Raw genomic sequence first — 12,639 nt, 5'->3', positions numbered from 1 at the left:
TACAGTACTAAATGTTTTTTGACTCTAGTTATTTCCCTAAATATCTCCTGCAAGAAATTGTATTAAGCATTTGTGTTAACGAGACTACGTTAGGTAAGCCGTGAACATTTCCAAAGAGATGTACAAGCACAAGTCATTGACAACCATGTCATATGTCAGCAAGGGTTCCACCTTGGCAAACAGTCTCCAGTTGTTTAAGTCTTTACTGAGTCAAGATTTTAAGCTTCTTTCTGACAGCATAGTCTCTTTAGTGGACAAGGTTTCATTATTAATGGACAGTTTATCATCTTTGCTTAAAATATGACATTATTAATCTCCTTGAGTTTATCAAGATGCTTTAAAGTCAAATAAGAAGGACAAAATAGGACTGAAAATGTGAAAGGTGAACTTCTTTTTGGAACAAGTCCATATATGTTAGTTTGAAATACTGGCCAAAAGCGTATAGTGTATACTGTCAGAATGACAATCTACAGATACATGCATATTAATACTTCCACAAAAACAGGGTTTTTTTTTCTTTTTCTTATGTTCTTGCAAGTGGGTTTGATTTTGCCATAAAAGAAAATGGACTACAGGTGGATCAACCCCCTGTGGTAGGAAATATCTCCACAGTACGAGTCGTCATAGCAAAGAGTGACAACGCAGAAGGTGTCATAGAATTTGATCCTCAGTATGTCATTCTGCAAGGTAAGGTCACTGTAATTTTCGGTGCAGCTTGATAGTTAGGCCTGTGGCTAAGGCATAAATATTTGAGTTATCTTGCAACATCTATGCTGAGTTCTCTTGCAACCTATATGAGCATCTATAAATGCATCTATAAATCTATAAAGCATCTATAAATTATAAATCTCTAACTCTTCAGCATTTTTTTCTTCGTACTTTTAGCCACTGTGAAAATAGTAAAAGCATGGTTGTGCCGTGCTTTGTTTACTCATGTGCCTGAGGCAATAGACTTGTGGGGAGGGCAAGAAGAAAGATCTTTTTCACTGTATATCATGATGAGAAGAGAATTTTTATGACTCAGTTGATTCAGTTACAATTGCGTTGGGAGCGTATAAGTGAAATGTTGGAACTGCTTTGATATTACTAGGAGGAAGGTTCTATAGGAAAGTCTAACTATTATTTTGCATTGATATCTCTTTGTGTTTCGTTACTGTTAAAAAAAAATTAAGTTTAGTGTAACCCTTTATTATTGCAGAATAACAAAAATTGAAACCTTCCTATTTTTCCCTTGAAGACAATAGAAGGAAAAAAAAAGATTTTTTCCCATTATGAATGAATTTCATTACTTTAGGTCCACTTAAGGTAGTTCTTGCATATTTTTTGCAATCTTATGCTTTTTTCATCTAGTAGTAGCCTGACTGCTTAATTTAATGTTTAAAAAACTTATCTGGAATGTTGCTAATGTATCATTGATTAGTCTTCTACGTAATCTTGCAGACTTGCTTTTACATAAATTTGGAGGTAAAATTAGTTGCCATGATACCATATGACACACTAGAATGTAATCTTTTTTTTTAAAGGTATCGTGGGCATTGATGCAAATGGAATATGCAAATAAGGTTGTAAAATAATTTTCCTATTTTGGATTCGCTTGTTAGAAAGTTTTTACATTAACCATTAACTTAAAACATTTGAGTGTTTTGTCTTCCACGACTCAAGTGTATGCAACTATGCTACAAGGAACAAATCTATTTGCTGTAATTAGAATGGCTGGATGTGGGGTACGCACTCTTCAAAAGCAGCACTCTGCTTGCGGTTACTTCAGAAAATCCTAGATTTATTGATACAAATGGGATTCATTACACAATGCATTATATTATGAATCTGTATTTGAGATAAAATGTGTTGTTTTCAATTAATTTTGCAGTGGAAGAGGATGCTGGAGTGATCATGATTCCTGTTCTGAGAAAGCTTGGAACTTACGGCTTTGTAACGGCTGATTTTCTCTCTCGAAGTATTACTGCACTTCCCGATGGCATTGACTATTTCATCCATAACAACTCTGTCGTTTTTCATCCTGGTCAGAACCAGACTTTTATTTATATCTCTATTATAGATGATGAAGAAAGGTAATTCATTTTTCAGATATTTACTCACTAATTTACTTTTGAATGATCACCCATCTGTTAGCCTGTTATCTTTACCTCATATAGAATTGGAATTGAAAACAGATAACTGCAGTGTTATTAAAAAAAAAAAAAAAAAAAAAAAAAAAAAAAAAAGTTTCACTTTAACAGGAAAAAAAAAACCTTATTGTTTCATAGGTTTCATAGATAATGCAAAGCTAAGATATTTTTCTCATCAAATTATCAGAAATATTGGGTGTAACTAATATTGCTGTGAGTTATAAGACTTTCAATTGTGTTCTCTTTTTTTAAGAGCTATTTAACACAGATAGAATATAGAATATTACTTTGATTTCCGGTATTACAATCCTTACAAATAGAAGGAACCCTCAATTCTGTGTTTATGCAGTTGTATATCTTTATCTGATATTTATCTATTTTTCTGTTTATCTTTAAAATATGCCTTTAAAACTATGACTAAGCAGAATCCATTAGATATTTTATTGAATTTTTAAAAACAGCTGTTAAAAATAGCAAGTTCCGCCCCCTCCCCCCTTATAGTTCTGCAAATCTCTGTCCCTTTTTTTGTGCAGTGAATTTGCTGAACAATTTGAAATCCAGCTGACAGGAGCCACTGGTGGAGCAGTCCTTGGGCTCCACCTGGTGAGCCAGGTGACCATTGCTAAAAGCGATTCCCCACATGGTGTTGTGCGGTTTCTCAACCAAAGCCGAATTGTTCTTCCGAACCCTGATACATCCATGGCAATATCCCTGGTGCTGGAAAGAACTGGAAGATTGCTAGGAGATGTACAGGTAGGCCCTGGCTAGAGAAGCTTTTGAATGCTTTCCTGTTTCAGAAAGTATTAGCCTTCAAACACTTTTGTAAATTATTTCTAAAAGGATAATTGCAGATTTTTCTTAAGCATTGTATATAGGGCACTATAACAGCAAATACTGTTGCCTTGATTTTCTCTTTCTGCCCCTGCTTTCTTCTATCGTGTATTATGGTCTTGTGTTTGGTTTTAAGTAATCAAAATAACAGATACAGTTCATTTCAATCACACCAATAGTTTTGTTCGGTTCAGATGAATTCTAAAGCTGGTCCGAAGGCTTTCAGCAGATTGTCTGCTCTGTGTTGGTAGACTTTTCTGCCTGCTCTACAGCTGCTGATAGAGAAAGGTAGAGATATGAGCGCCTTGCTGAAAGCACAGGCCTTTCAGTCTTGGGAAGGTACTAGAGAATTGGCAGTAAAGACCATCAGCTCTTTTGCTTTGTTTCTAGAGGTCATTTGATAAAATTGTTCAAAATCATTTTAAAAAGTTTGATTTGACCTTCTTAAAAGCAAATCTGATATGTGGGAATTTTTTGAAATGTTCTGGTTTTTACTTGGGCTAAAATACATGACCAATTATTAGAGGATTAAGATCTTTTATTTCAGGTTATGCAGAACACATCTATTTTTCTGTCTTTATATAGCACTTTGCACTCCTGATTTTAATCATGTACAGATTTGGGGAGATTTGCAAAATGAATTTTGAAAGGGCACAAAATAGACACTGGCCTCTGTTTCCCTTTACAAGCTAATTAAAGCCCAGGTTCTTTTCTGTTTATTAATGTTAAGAATTTAGAATTATTTTGTAATTAGGCTAACTCTGCACAACTTCTGCAATTTGTCATATTTATTTTGAAGTTTACAAAATTTCCCACATGCAATTCATTATGAATATTCTGTCTTCTGTCTTAACAATACAAATTTAAATGTCATTAGTCATCTTAATGTAAACACTGTGTTAGTCTTATATCAGATGTTATGTCACAGAATGTTATGTCACTTGTGCTACCTTATAATTTCTCCCTCTGGGAGGCTATTTTTATATATCACTACTCTAAATTTGAAACTGGTATCTTCCACAGATTAATTGGAACATTTTAGGACCCAACTCAGAAGAGGTGTTATCTCCCCTGAATAGTGACATTGGTGACCCTGTGAATGGATCCTTCTATTTTAGAGAAGGAGAAGGAGGTCTGAGAGCTATTAATCTGCAAATCTATCCCCACAAAGAAGTTGAGGTTCAGGAGATCTTCATTATTAGGCTGAGCCTTCTGAAAGGTGAAACAGAAATAGATCCGAAGGCAGCCAACGTTACACTAATAGTAAGTCATAGTTGCATTCCTTTCTCCTCCTTCCTGCTCCTATCTCTGTTGATAATTATTCTGCAAAGCTCTTAAGCATTGATGTGACTGACTGCACGCTTAGTAATTCAGCTTTCTTTTCCTGTGTATGACTAAGAAGTACTGTTAGAGTTTCAATTTTGAAAAATGAATGCAGTAAAAAATGGTGTAGAAGCCCTGACTTGGCCTTCCTTCTTGCACATGTTCATGGTCCTCTTTGGAGAGGGAATGGATTTGGGTTCTAATTCCTTCATCCCTTCTTTGACGTATTCTTCTCTAGCTGACATATATAAATGAGAGAATCTGGCTATAACAGAGTAGGATATACAAGTAGGAGAGAATTGCAGAAATATGTGGGAGCTATCAAGGAGAACTACTTGCTTTAGAGGTATTGAAACAAAGGAAATATTGGTGAGAACATATGGGGGGGGGGAGGAAAAAAAAAAAAGCAAAACACCCCCAAGTCCTTCCTATAAATAGGAAATGGGAGCTGTTTTCACAGACACCTGAACATTGGATCTATAAATGCTGAGCTGACAAACAGGAGATTTGTTAGTTATTATTGAGTGTTTAGATATTTGAGGGAATTTCTTTCAAATGAACACTCATTTTTAAGTCAATTTACCGTGTATTCTTGTTGCTGCAACTAATGTTTCACATAAATGCATATGCATGAGCTCTATCCCAGAGGCTGTTTACAAATTTGTAATGTTAGAAAAATTTCTCTGCACCACCTAAAGATGCCTTGAACGCTTCATTTTTTAATATCAAGGTGCTTAAATAATACATAGTAAATAGCACCCTGTCCTTTTCTTTTTTGTGCAGCACTGAATAAATGAAAAGAGGACATTTATGCTTTTTCTGCTTTTAGAATTTTATCTCCCTATTTTATCTCCTCAAATACCTCCTTGGAAAGTATTTCCAAATACTTTCAAAATCCTTTTTCTTTCTGAAATGTGTCTGGACCTTTTAAAGTCTGCAAATTGTTTAAAGATGAGTAATCAGAATCATTGTCATTGCCTTGATTTATTTCCAAATAACAGTTCTTATTCAAAGCCTAAGAACTTTGTATCTTTATTGATAGCATCCTATTGTTGACACATGTTTAATTTATAACCTGCTCATCTTGCTTCATTTATGCTCTAAGATATTCTCACAAAAAAGCAAGTCATCCACAGATTTAGTCCATGGGCTCGCTCTGTGTGTGCGTGTGCACATGCATGCATCATGTTGCTCCCTTCTGAGGCTTTGGTGGTTCTATCTCCTGTTTGCTTTTCATTCATATAGTTTCTGTTCTAATTGCTAACTGTACTCTTGTAGCTTTTTGAGGAGAAAACTCAATAAGAAGACAAGAAAATGTGTCTTGTTTTGTCTAGCAATGAAAATCTCATTCTATATTTTTGATTTGTGTTTTTTTTTTTTTGCTTGCTGCTTTATAGATACAGAAGTTTGGTGATCCTAATGGTATCGTACAGTTTGCTCCTGAGTCATTATCTGAGAGGAATTTTACAGAACCCTCAGCAGTGGAAGGGCCACAGAAGATTGTACTGTATGTCAGGAGAATTCAAGGCACTCTGGGAAGCATAACGGTATTTGTGCTCTTGCTTGGTTTCCTTATAAACAGTAATATCTGCAATTGTCCTTGGGATAAACATATGGAGGACAATAGGAATTACTGTTTCCATGCCTTTTGTTTGCTTGTTTTTCATTTCATTTTGAAATGCTGTCTTTTAGACTGATTTTAGCAAGAATGTCAGCCCTGGTACTGTGATTTAGAAAGCTGGACTCTGCATCTTCACTGGTCAGGAAAAAAAGAAAATCGTGAAACTATATGTACTGCAGTGTTGCTCCTCCTTCCTCCCCTTTCCCCTCTTCCTCTCTCTCTCTCGCTCTCTCCCCGCCTCTCCATTTTGATGGGAGAATGGGAACCTGCTTTGACTGTAAGCCATCTTTGAGATGAACGTGAATTTTGTAGCCATTTTCTATGGTGAGAACTGGAATAAACTGAGTCATGACAGACATTAGATTTTACCTGAAATTGTTTAAAGTCAGCATTTTTATGAGGACTTATTTTTCATTCTTTAGTTTCAGTTAATAAACATGTCTGCTGCTTGGCTTCTCTCTGCGATGAGGAATCTTGGAGAGAGGAAAAGCAGCAAAGAGCGTATACAAAGAGAAGTATATTTTTTGATGGCTCAGAGACTCTGCATAATTTTTAAGAAATCTTAAAGAAGCATGTTCATAGTGCTGTTGGTAGAGCAGCAACACATTCTCCTTTCAGTAAGATATTCTGGGAGGATCTTCCTATATATACCTAAATAATTTCCATTTTATCTACTTAATAGATAAGTATAGATAAAGATAGATATAGATAGCCTTATGCTATCTATATTGAATCCTGAATGTGAAAGTTTCTGACTCTGTGGTGATTTGGTTTTGGTTTGTTTTTCACATATTTCAGGTTTACTGGGAAATATGTAGTGATTCTGATATCTCCAGTGACTTCCTTCAGAAAGAGGGGTCTGTTGTCATGGCTGACCAGCAGAGTGTGGCGGAGATAGTGATCTATCTGTTACCTGATGATGTTCCAGAGCTGGATGAAACCTATGTGGTACAGCTGATTTCAGTGGAAGGAGGAGCAGATCTAGACCAAGAGAAAAGAATTTTAAAGTTCAGTGTTTTTGCAAATGATGATCCCTATGGGGTGTTTGCCTTGTACTCAGATCGGCAGGCAGTATTAGTGGAGAGAGACCTTAGTCGGTACATTCAGATTAATGTAACTCGGCATGCTGGAACATTTGGAGAAGTCATTGTTGAGTACCATATCTTGTCTCACCATGGAGAAGAATTCATTGCACCTGAGGATGTAGTGGGGTACCTAGCAGTAAGAGATGGTGCCAGCTTTGAAGTGAAGAGAGTGCCAATAAGCAGCCAGGTTTGTAATATCCTTTCAGCTCCTTTGATAGCTTTTGTTTGTATTTCTTTCACCACGATAGAAATGTATTGGAATAGGATACTAAATTCTCAGTTGTATATACTGTTATGAAGCAGAAAAGAGTTCAATTTGTCCCTCCATCAATCCTTTATGTTGTTGTTTCTTTTATTTTTTTATCATTATACACATTCATTTTTGTCTCAAGTTCACCTTTTGAATTGCCAGCAGTGATCTGTGAGGCTCATGAAGCAGTAGATACATTTACCTTCAGTTTTCTGTACTAGAGATTTATTAATATTTTACAGTCTTGCATCTACACTTTGGTGAAACCTAAAGATTAAAAGCATACCGAGATCCACTTCGTTAAATACAGGTTGTTAGATACAGTTCCTAAAAATGAGGATAATTGCCTTACAAGCAATTCCAATAAACTGCTTCACGCCTTTGATGTTTAATCTGTAGCTGTTTTAAGAAAGATTGTCAATAAATTATTTGCCCTGGAAACATTGATTTTTGTTTGGGGGTGGGGAACCCCAAATAAACAAACACAAAAAAAAAAAAAAAAAAACCACCATGAACTGTGGACGGTTCTGTTGCGTGGAGATGGTGTCTTTAGTGTAATTAAATTTCTACTTTATTTAAATTCTTTCAAAGGCATTTCTTTTACCGGGATTGAATTTTACTCTGGAACTGATAAGCGTAAACCTGGCTAGGGAAAGTGCCAAGGATGTGCCTAAAATATTAGAAAATGCAAAATCAGCTATTCTGCTTATCCCAGAAGAAGCTGCCAATTCACAGGTGAGTAAACTGGCTGCAATAAAACATTTTCACCACAGGAGGGAGATACACAACACTTCGTTTCAAAAGATGGTTGCTCTAGGAGTTCAATTGACACTTGAACAATTTTGATAATCACAATCGAGATGCTCAGTTTAAAATAAATTTGTGATTTTAGACATATCTTCATCTCTCCTTTATACAGCCAAAAATTCTAGAGTAAATAGTGTAAAACTTCTGTTTTCAATAAATGAAGTCTCTAAGACTCGAAGGAAAATTATTTACTTTGGAGTATGTTATGACTTTAGGTATGGCTATCCAAGGGCAGATAATAGCATGTTCACAGTAGTATGTACAAAGGAAGATAGCCCTGCAGCTTTTGCCCATGAAGACAAAAATTTGAGATATATGCATTCCTTTTCCAGGAGATTTAGTTCTCAAAAATCTCATCTTTATAAATATTGTTAAACGCTGTGAAAGAATTGTGAATGCATTACATAGTTATTTGAATTGCTTACAGTGTGCTTGCATGTGTATTATCATCCATTCTTACTTCATCTGAATGCAACAAAATTTATTACGTTTCCATAGGTTGGCTTTGAATCTGCTTTTTTACGACTTATAGACATTGTAACAGGAACAGGCCAGGCTGTGATAACCAGAGAAGGAGTTTATGGTTCTGTAACAGTTAACTGGGCTTCTGACTGTCCACCAGACATAGTCACAGACTTTGTTCATCCAGGCCGTATTACTCCCTCGTTTGGTGAGTATGCAGAAGGAGCTACAGAACCTCAGTGATGAAACCTCATTTTAATTGTTTGTACCTGTCCGTGTTTGCTCTCCTAATGAAGCATCTTTTGAATGAAAGCGTATGGTCAGCTTTTTTTTTTCCCTGTGACTGATGTGTTTGTTTAGTTCGTAAGAAAAGAATGGTGCTGCATAGATATGTCTGTGAGCTAAACACAATGCCATACCCCTAAAGAAAAACTTTATAAAGAAGAGATGATAAACTTCTGTTGTGCAAATTTCCCTTTCCTAAATGGAATGGTATTGTGACTCAAGTCCCTATATCAGCCTGTTCCCAGGGAAAAAATTGTTTCTATTCAGTGAATTTGAGTTGTACTGTCTCTCTCTCTCCTCTCTCTGTCTTAATTCAGGTAGTGCTGTATTTTCTTCTGGTGAACAGAGCAAAGTCATTTCATTTCAGGCTACTCCAAGCCTAAGTAAACACGAGTCATTTGCCATCTGTTTAACAGCAGTGCACAGCAATGTGCCTGGTGGGGCTCGCTTGAGGTAAGGATGTAAGAATGTTTGGTTGCACACATGCTGTAAGAATCGTGATCTGGGTACAGGCATATATCTTATGCAAATCTCTATTAAATTACATAAAGGTATGAATATTTAATCTCCTGTTTAATAAATTTGTGAATCTTGTCTCAGGTGAAAACAAGATATAAATAGTGAAATAATAAAAGTGAAAAAGGTCCAGATCAGAGTGATCTTCTCATGACATTTTTTATTACTTACCCTATAACAGTTCTCATTCATCTCCCTAAAATATCATAATTACATGAACTTTGGTAACGAACACTTTTTTGAATAAATAAATGGAAATGAGTAATACTCAGAAGATATCTCAGTATCTTCTCAGATATCTTCATTTTATTCATAGCAACTAGAACATATTTAATATAGGCTTCCATGTCAGGTGTTCTTTAAATTATTTTCTTTTCATTACTCCTTGCTCATTGATGTCTAAAATTTGTACTATGAAAAAGGATGGACTTAGAGTAACAGTATAACAAGAAAGGTATTGGCTCCACCATTTTATTTCCTTCACATGTGCCAGTAGTGCTTAAGCTGTTCTGACTGACCTCTTCTCTTAGACTTCTGAGTTCTTCAGGTTGTGTCCTATAAAATTGTTGACAATAAATTCTTTCCTATACCTATTTACCACGATGCTGAAGTCCCTTAGAAAACACAGCAGTTTGTTTCCATGGGAAACAAACACACTAACTACTTTGAAGGGTTTCTGACTTCCTTGGAGGATGGAAAGAGTCTGGTTTATTAAGCAAAATCCAACAGTGTGATAGCAATGCTGTTCGGTAGCCTCTGCTATTGGATGCTGGGTCAGTTCGAGAGAGGAGCACAAGACCCAGCGTTTAACAAAAGCTCTTTTGCATGCAGTTTTACATAGACTTCGTCTCTATGCTTATTTTTCCCATAAGAGGAAGATAGAACATAGGGATTATGGGTCTCAAATCTGGAAAAGAAAATGACAATCAGAAATATTTGAAGGAGACAGTGTATTGGAACACCATTGTAAGTCTCCTCAACTTTTCTATGCTCTCTTTCAGGAGAGGATATACCATAGCTGAAATTGAGCCATTTGGGATCTTCCAGTTTGCTCCTAACTCGAGATATGTTTCAGTTGAAGAAGATGTTCAGACAGTCACGCTGCATGTCCAAAGACTGTTTGGTTTTCAAAGTAACTCAACTAAGTTGACATATCAGACTACTCCAGGAAGTGCCAAACCACTAGAAGACTTTAGACCCATCTACAATGGAGAACTTATGTTTGCACAATTTCAGACAGATGCTCTAATAGAAATATTGATAATTGATGACACTGTTTCTGAAATGGAGGAATTTTTTTTTGTAAATTTGACTGCTGTGGAAGCTTTGGGTGTTCAGGCCTTGAATCCCAACTGGAGTCCACGTCTGAATCTAGCCTTCAGTGTTGCAACAATTAATATCTTGGCAAATGATATTGTTCATGGAATACTCAGTTTGGGGCCAGAGTTTGTTTATATTGAAGAGGATGCAAAAAATGGTACCCCCAACATGGCAATACTTCATGTTAAAAGGACCCAAGGTTTTGCTGGTGAAATTTCAGTAACAGTTAAAACCTTTGGTGGAATAAGTGCACAGAGTGGAATAGATTTGTATCCTTTTGAAAATGCTTATGGAAAATCAGGCTTTACATGGGCAATGGAAGGAGAAGATTTTGAGGAACAGTCGATTTCTCTGACTTTGCTGGATGGAGAAAGAGAAAGCAAGGTGTCCATAAAAATTTTTGATGATGATGAGCCTGAAGGACAGGAATTGTTCTATGTTTTCCTCTCGGATCCTGAATGTGGAGCTCAGATTGTGGAAGGAAAGGATGATTATGGATTTGCTTCTTTTGCAACAGTAATTATTGCAGGTAACTTTTTTTCTTCTCTCACGAGAAAACTAATAATTAAGTCTGGATAGTTAACAGTAAACAACTCTGATTTCTTTTGCATTTTTCATGCAAATATTGGGATTTCTTATTGAGGAATAAGCAGGATTCTCAAATCTGAGTATTTTGGATAGTACTTCTGCAACAAACCCCACCATTCTTCACTTAGCAAGGTAGTTCAAAATACATTTTGTACTCCCCCTATGCATGCTGCTCATGTCCGTTCTTGTCCTGTTTTATTAGATGAAGAGAAAGGCTAAGCTTGAACTGTTTTCCTTCATGTGTACTAGAACAGTATTTTTGCAGTTTCTTTTAACTTGTAAATATCTACCCAAATGGATTTTTCCATTTTCTGTTTTTCCATTGAACATACATTAAGTTTGGAGATAATGTAAAGTGCTTTTTTGTTGTTTTTTGTTTGTTTGTTTATTTTTATTTCTTTTTAAAAAAACAAATCGGGAGTAAGAACACTCTCCTAGGTTCCAGGTTTTGTTTTAAATACAACAACTCGTATGAGAGGTCTGGCTGGCAGTTGTACAAGCAGGCACTTTGAGCAATTCAAGATAGATTTTGGGAATCATATTCTGGTTTTGGCTGAGTGTATGCAACAACTGGAGTTACACGTGCAAGAACAAACAGTTTAAAATGTACATTGCATTGATACACACAGTCATTAGAGTTCAGTGTGCAAATAACCCTGTGCCAGCAGATGCAGATCAGCTGAAGAGCTACATGCATCAGTGCAGGTTGGAATTTGAACTTGTGTGAATCCCATATGAGTGTATTGATATGTGTATTAACATGGACTTGTGCTTCACATAAAATGAATATGGAAAATAAGAACCAGAGAGAACACTAGCAGAGAAGAAAGGCCAAAACATGCATCTAGTTTAAACATGTGATTGGAGAGATACTTCAGGTTAAATATTTGTGTGTGCACAGAAGCAAACAGAATGTTTCTTCTGTGCATATATACTGAAATATAAGCATGCACAAAGTCTGAGCAAAATTCCCTTCCCAAATCTAGAAGATGGCATAACCTATAAGGAGAAATCAGGATTTAATTGGAGACTATGAAGGCATTATTATTTGTTAGTTAATCCTGAGGTTTGTCGTTGTTTTTTTTTCATTTGTGATAGGTTTTATTTATTTATTAATACTCCCTAGCTATTTATGTTCCTGTGCAAGCAGTGCAATATTTCAAGCTCCCTACTTTCACCTACTGAATTAAAGATGCAGGAGAAAACCTGAACTACTGTTCTGGGAAAATGAAAAACCTGAAATGAAGGGACACAAAATTCAGTCATTTTGCTGAATCCTGCAAAAGGTGCAAGGTTATCTGTATAGGTGCTGCCAGAATTCTCAGGATTGTTTATTTTCCCAGTTAAAATAAATTGTAGTTGTACCAGCATTTGATGAATATGGATGGTTTTAGATGAATATGGAAAGCAAATTAAGAGGTG

At 35.9% G+C, this 12,639-nt stretch overlaps 1 protein-coding gene across 1 annotated transcript in view; it reads left to right on the top strand.

Moving 5' to 3' along the window:
* ADGRV1 (adhesion G protein-coupled receptor V1) overlaps nucleotides 1-12,639 on the top strand; it is a 225,333-nt gene that overhangs the window by 73,713 nt on the left and 138,981 nt on the right. Inside the window, exons 67-76 of the mRNA XM_026041834.1 lie at nucleotides 539-687; nucleotides 1,871-2,072; nucleotides 2,663-2,882; nucleotides 3,984-4,223; nucleotides 5,681-5,830; nucleotides 6,703-7,176; nucleotides 7,831-7,974; nucleotides 8,545-8,716; nucleotides 9,111-9,246; nucleotides 10,311-11,158. Of these exons, the coding sequence (XP_025897619.1) occupies nucleotides 539-687; nucleotides 1,871-2,072; nucleotides 2,663-2,882; nucleotides 3,984-4,223; nucleotides 5,681-5,830; nucleotides 6,703-7,176; nucleotides 7,831-7,974; nucleotides 8,545-8,716; nucleotides 9,111-9,246; nucleotides 10,311-11,158 (2,735 nt within the window). The remainder of the gene's footprint in view (nucleotides 1-538; nucleotides 688-1,870; nucleotides 2,073-2,662; nucleotides 2,883-3,983; nucleotides 4,224-5,680; nucleotides 5,831-6,702; nucleotides 7,177-7,830; nucleotides 7,975-8,544; nucleotides 8,717-9,110; nucleotides 9,247-10,310; nucleotides 11,159-12,639) is intronic.

Source organism: Nothoprocta perdicaria, unplaced genomic scaffold, assembly GCF_003342845.1.
Source record: "Nothoprocta perdicaria isolate Ctin4 unplaced genomic scaffold, notPer1 scaffold_295, whole genome shotgun sequence".
In the NCBI taxonomy this organism is placed as follows: Eukaryota; Metazoa; Chordata; class Aves; order Tinamiformes; family Tinamidae; genus Nothoprocta; species Nothoprocta perdicaria.
This window is presented reverse-complemented; position numbering and strand designations above follow the sequence as displayed.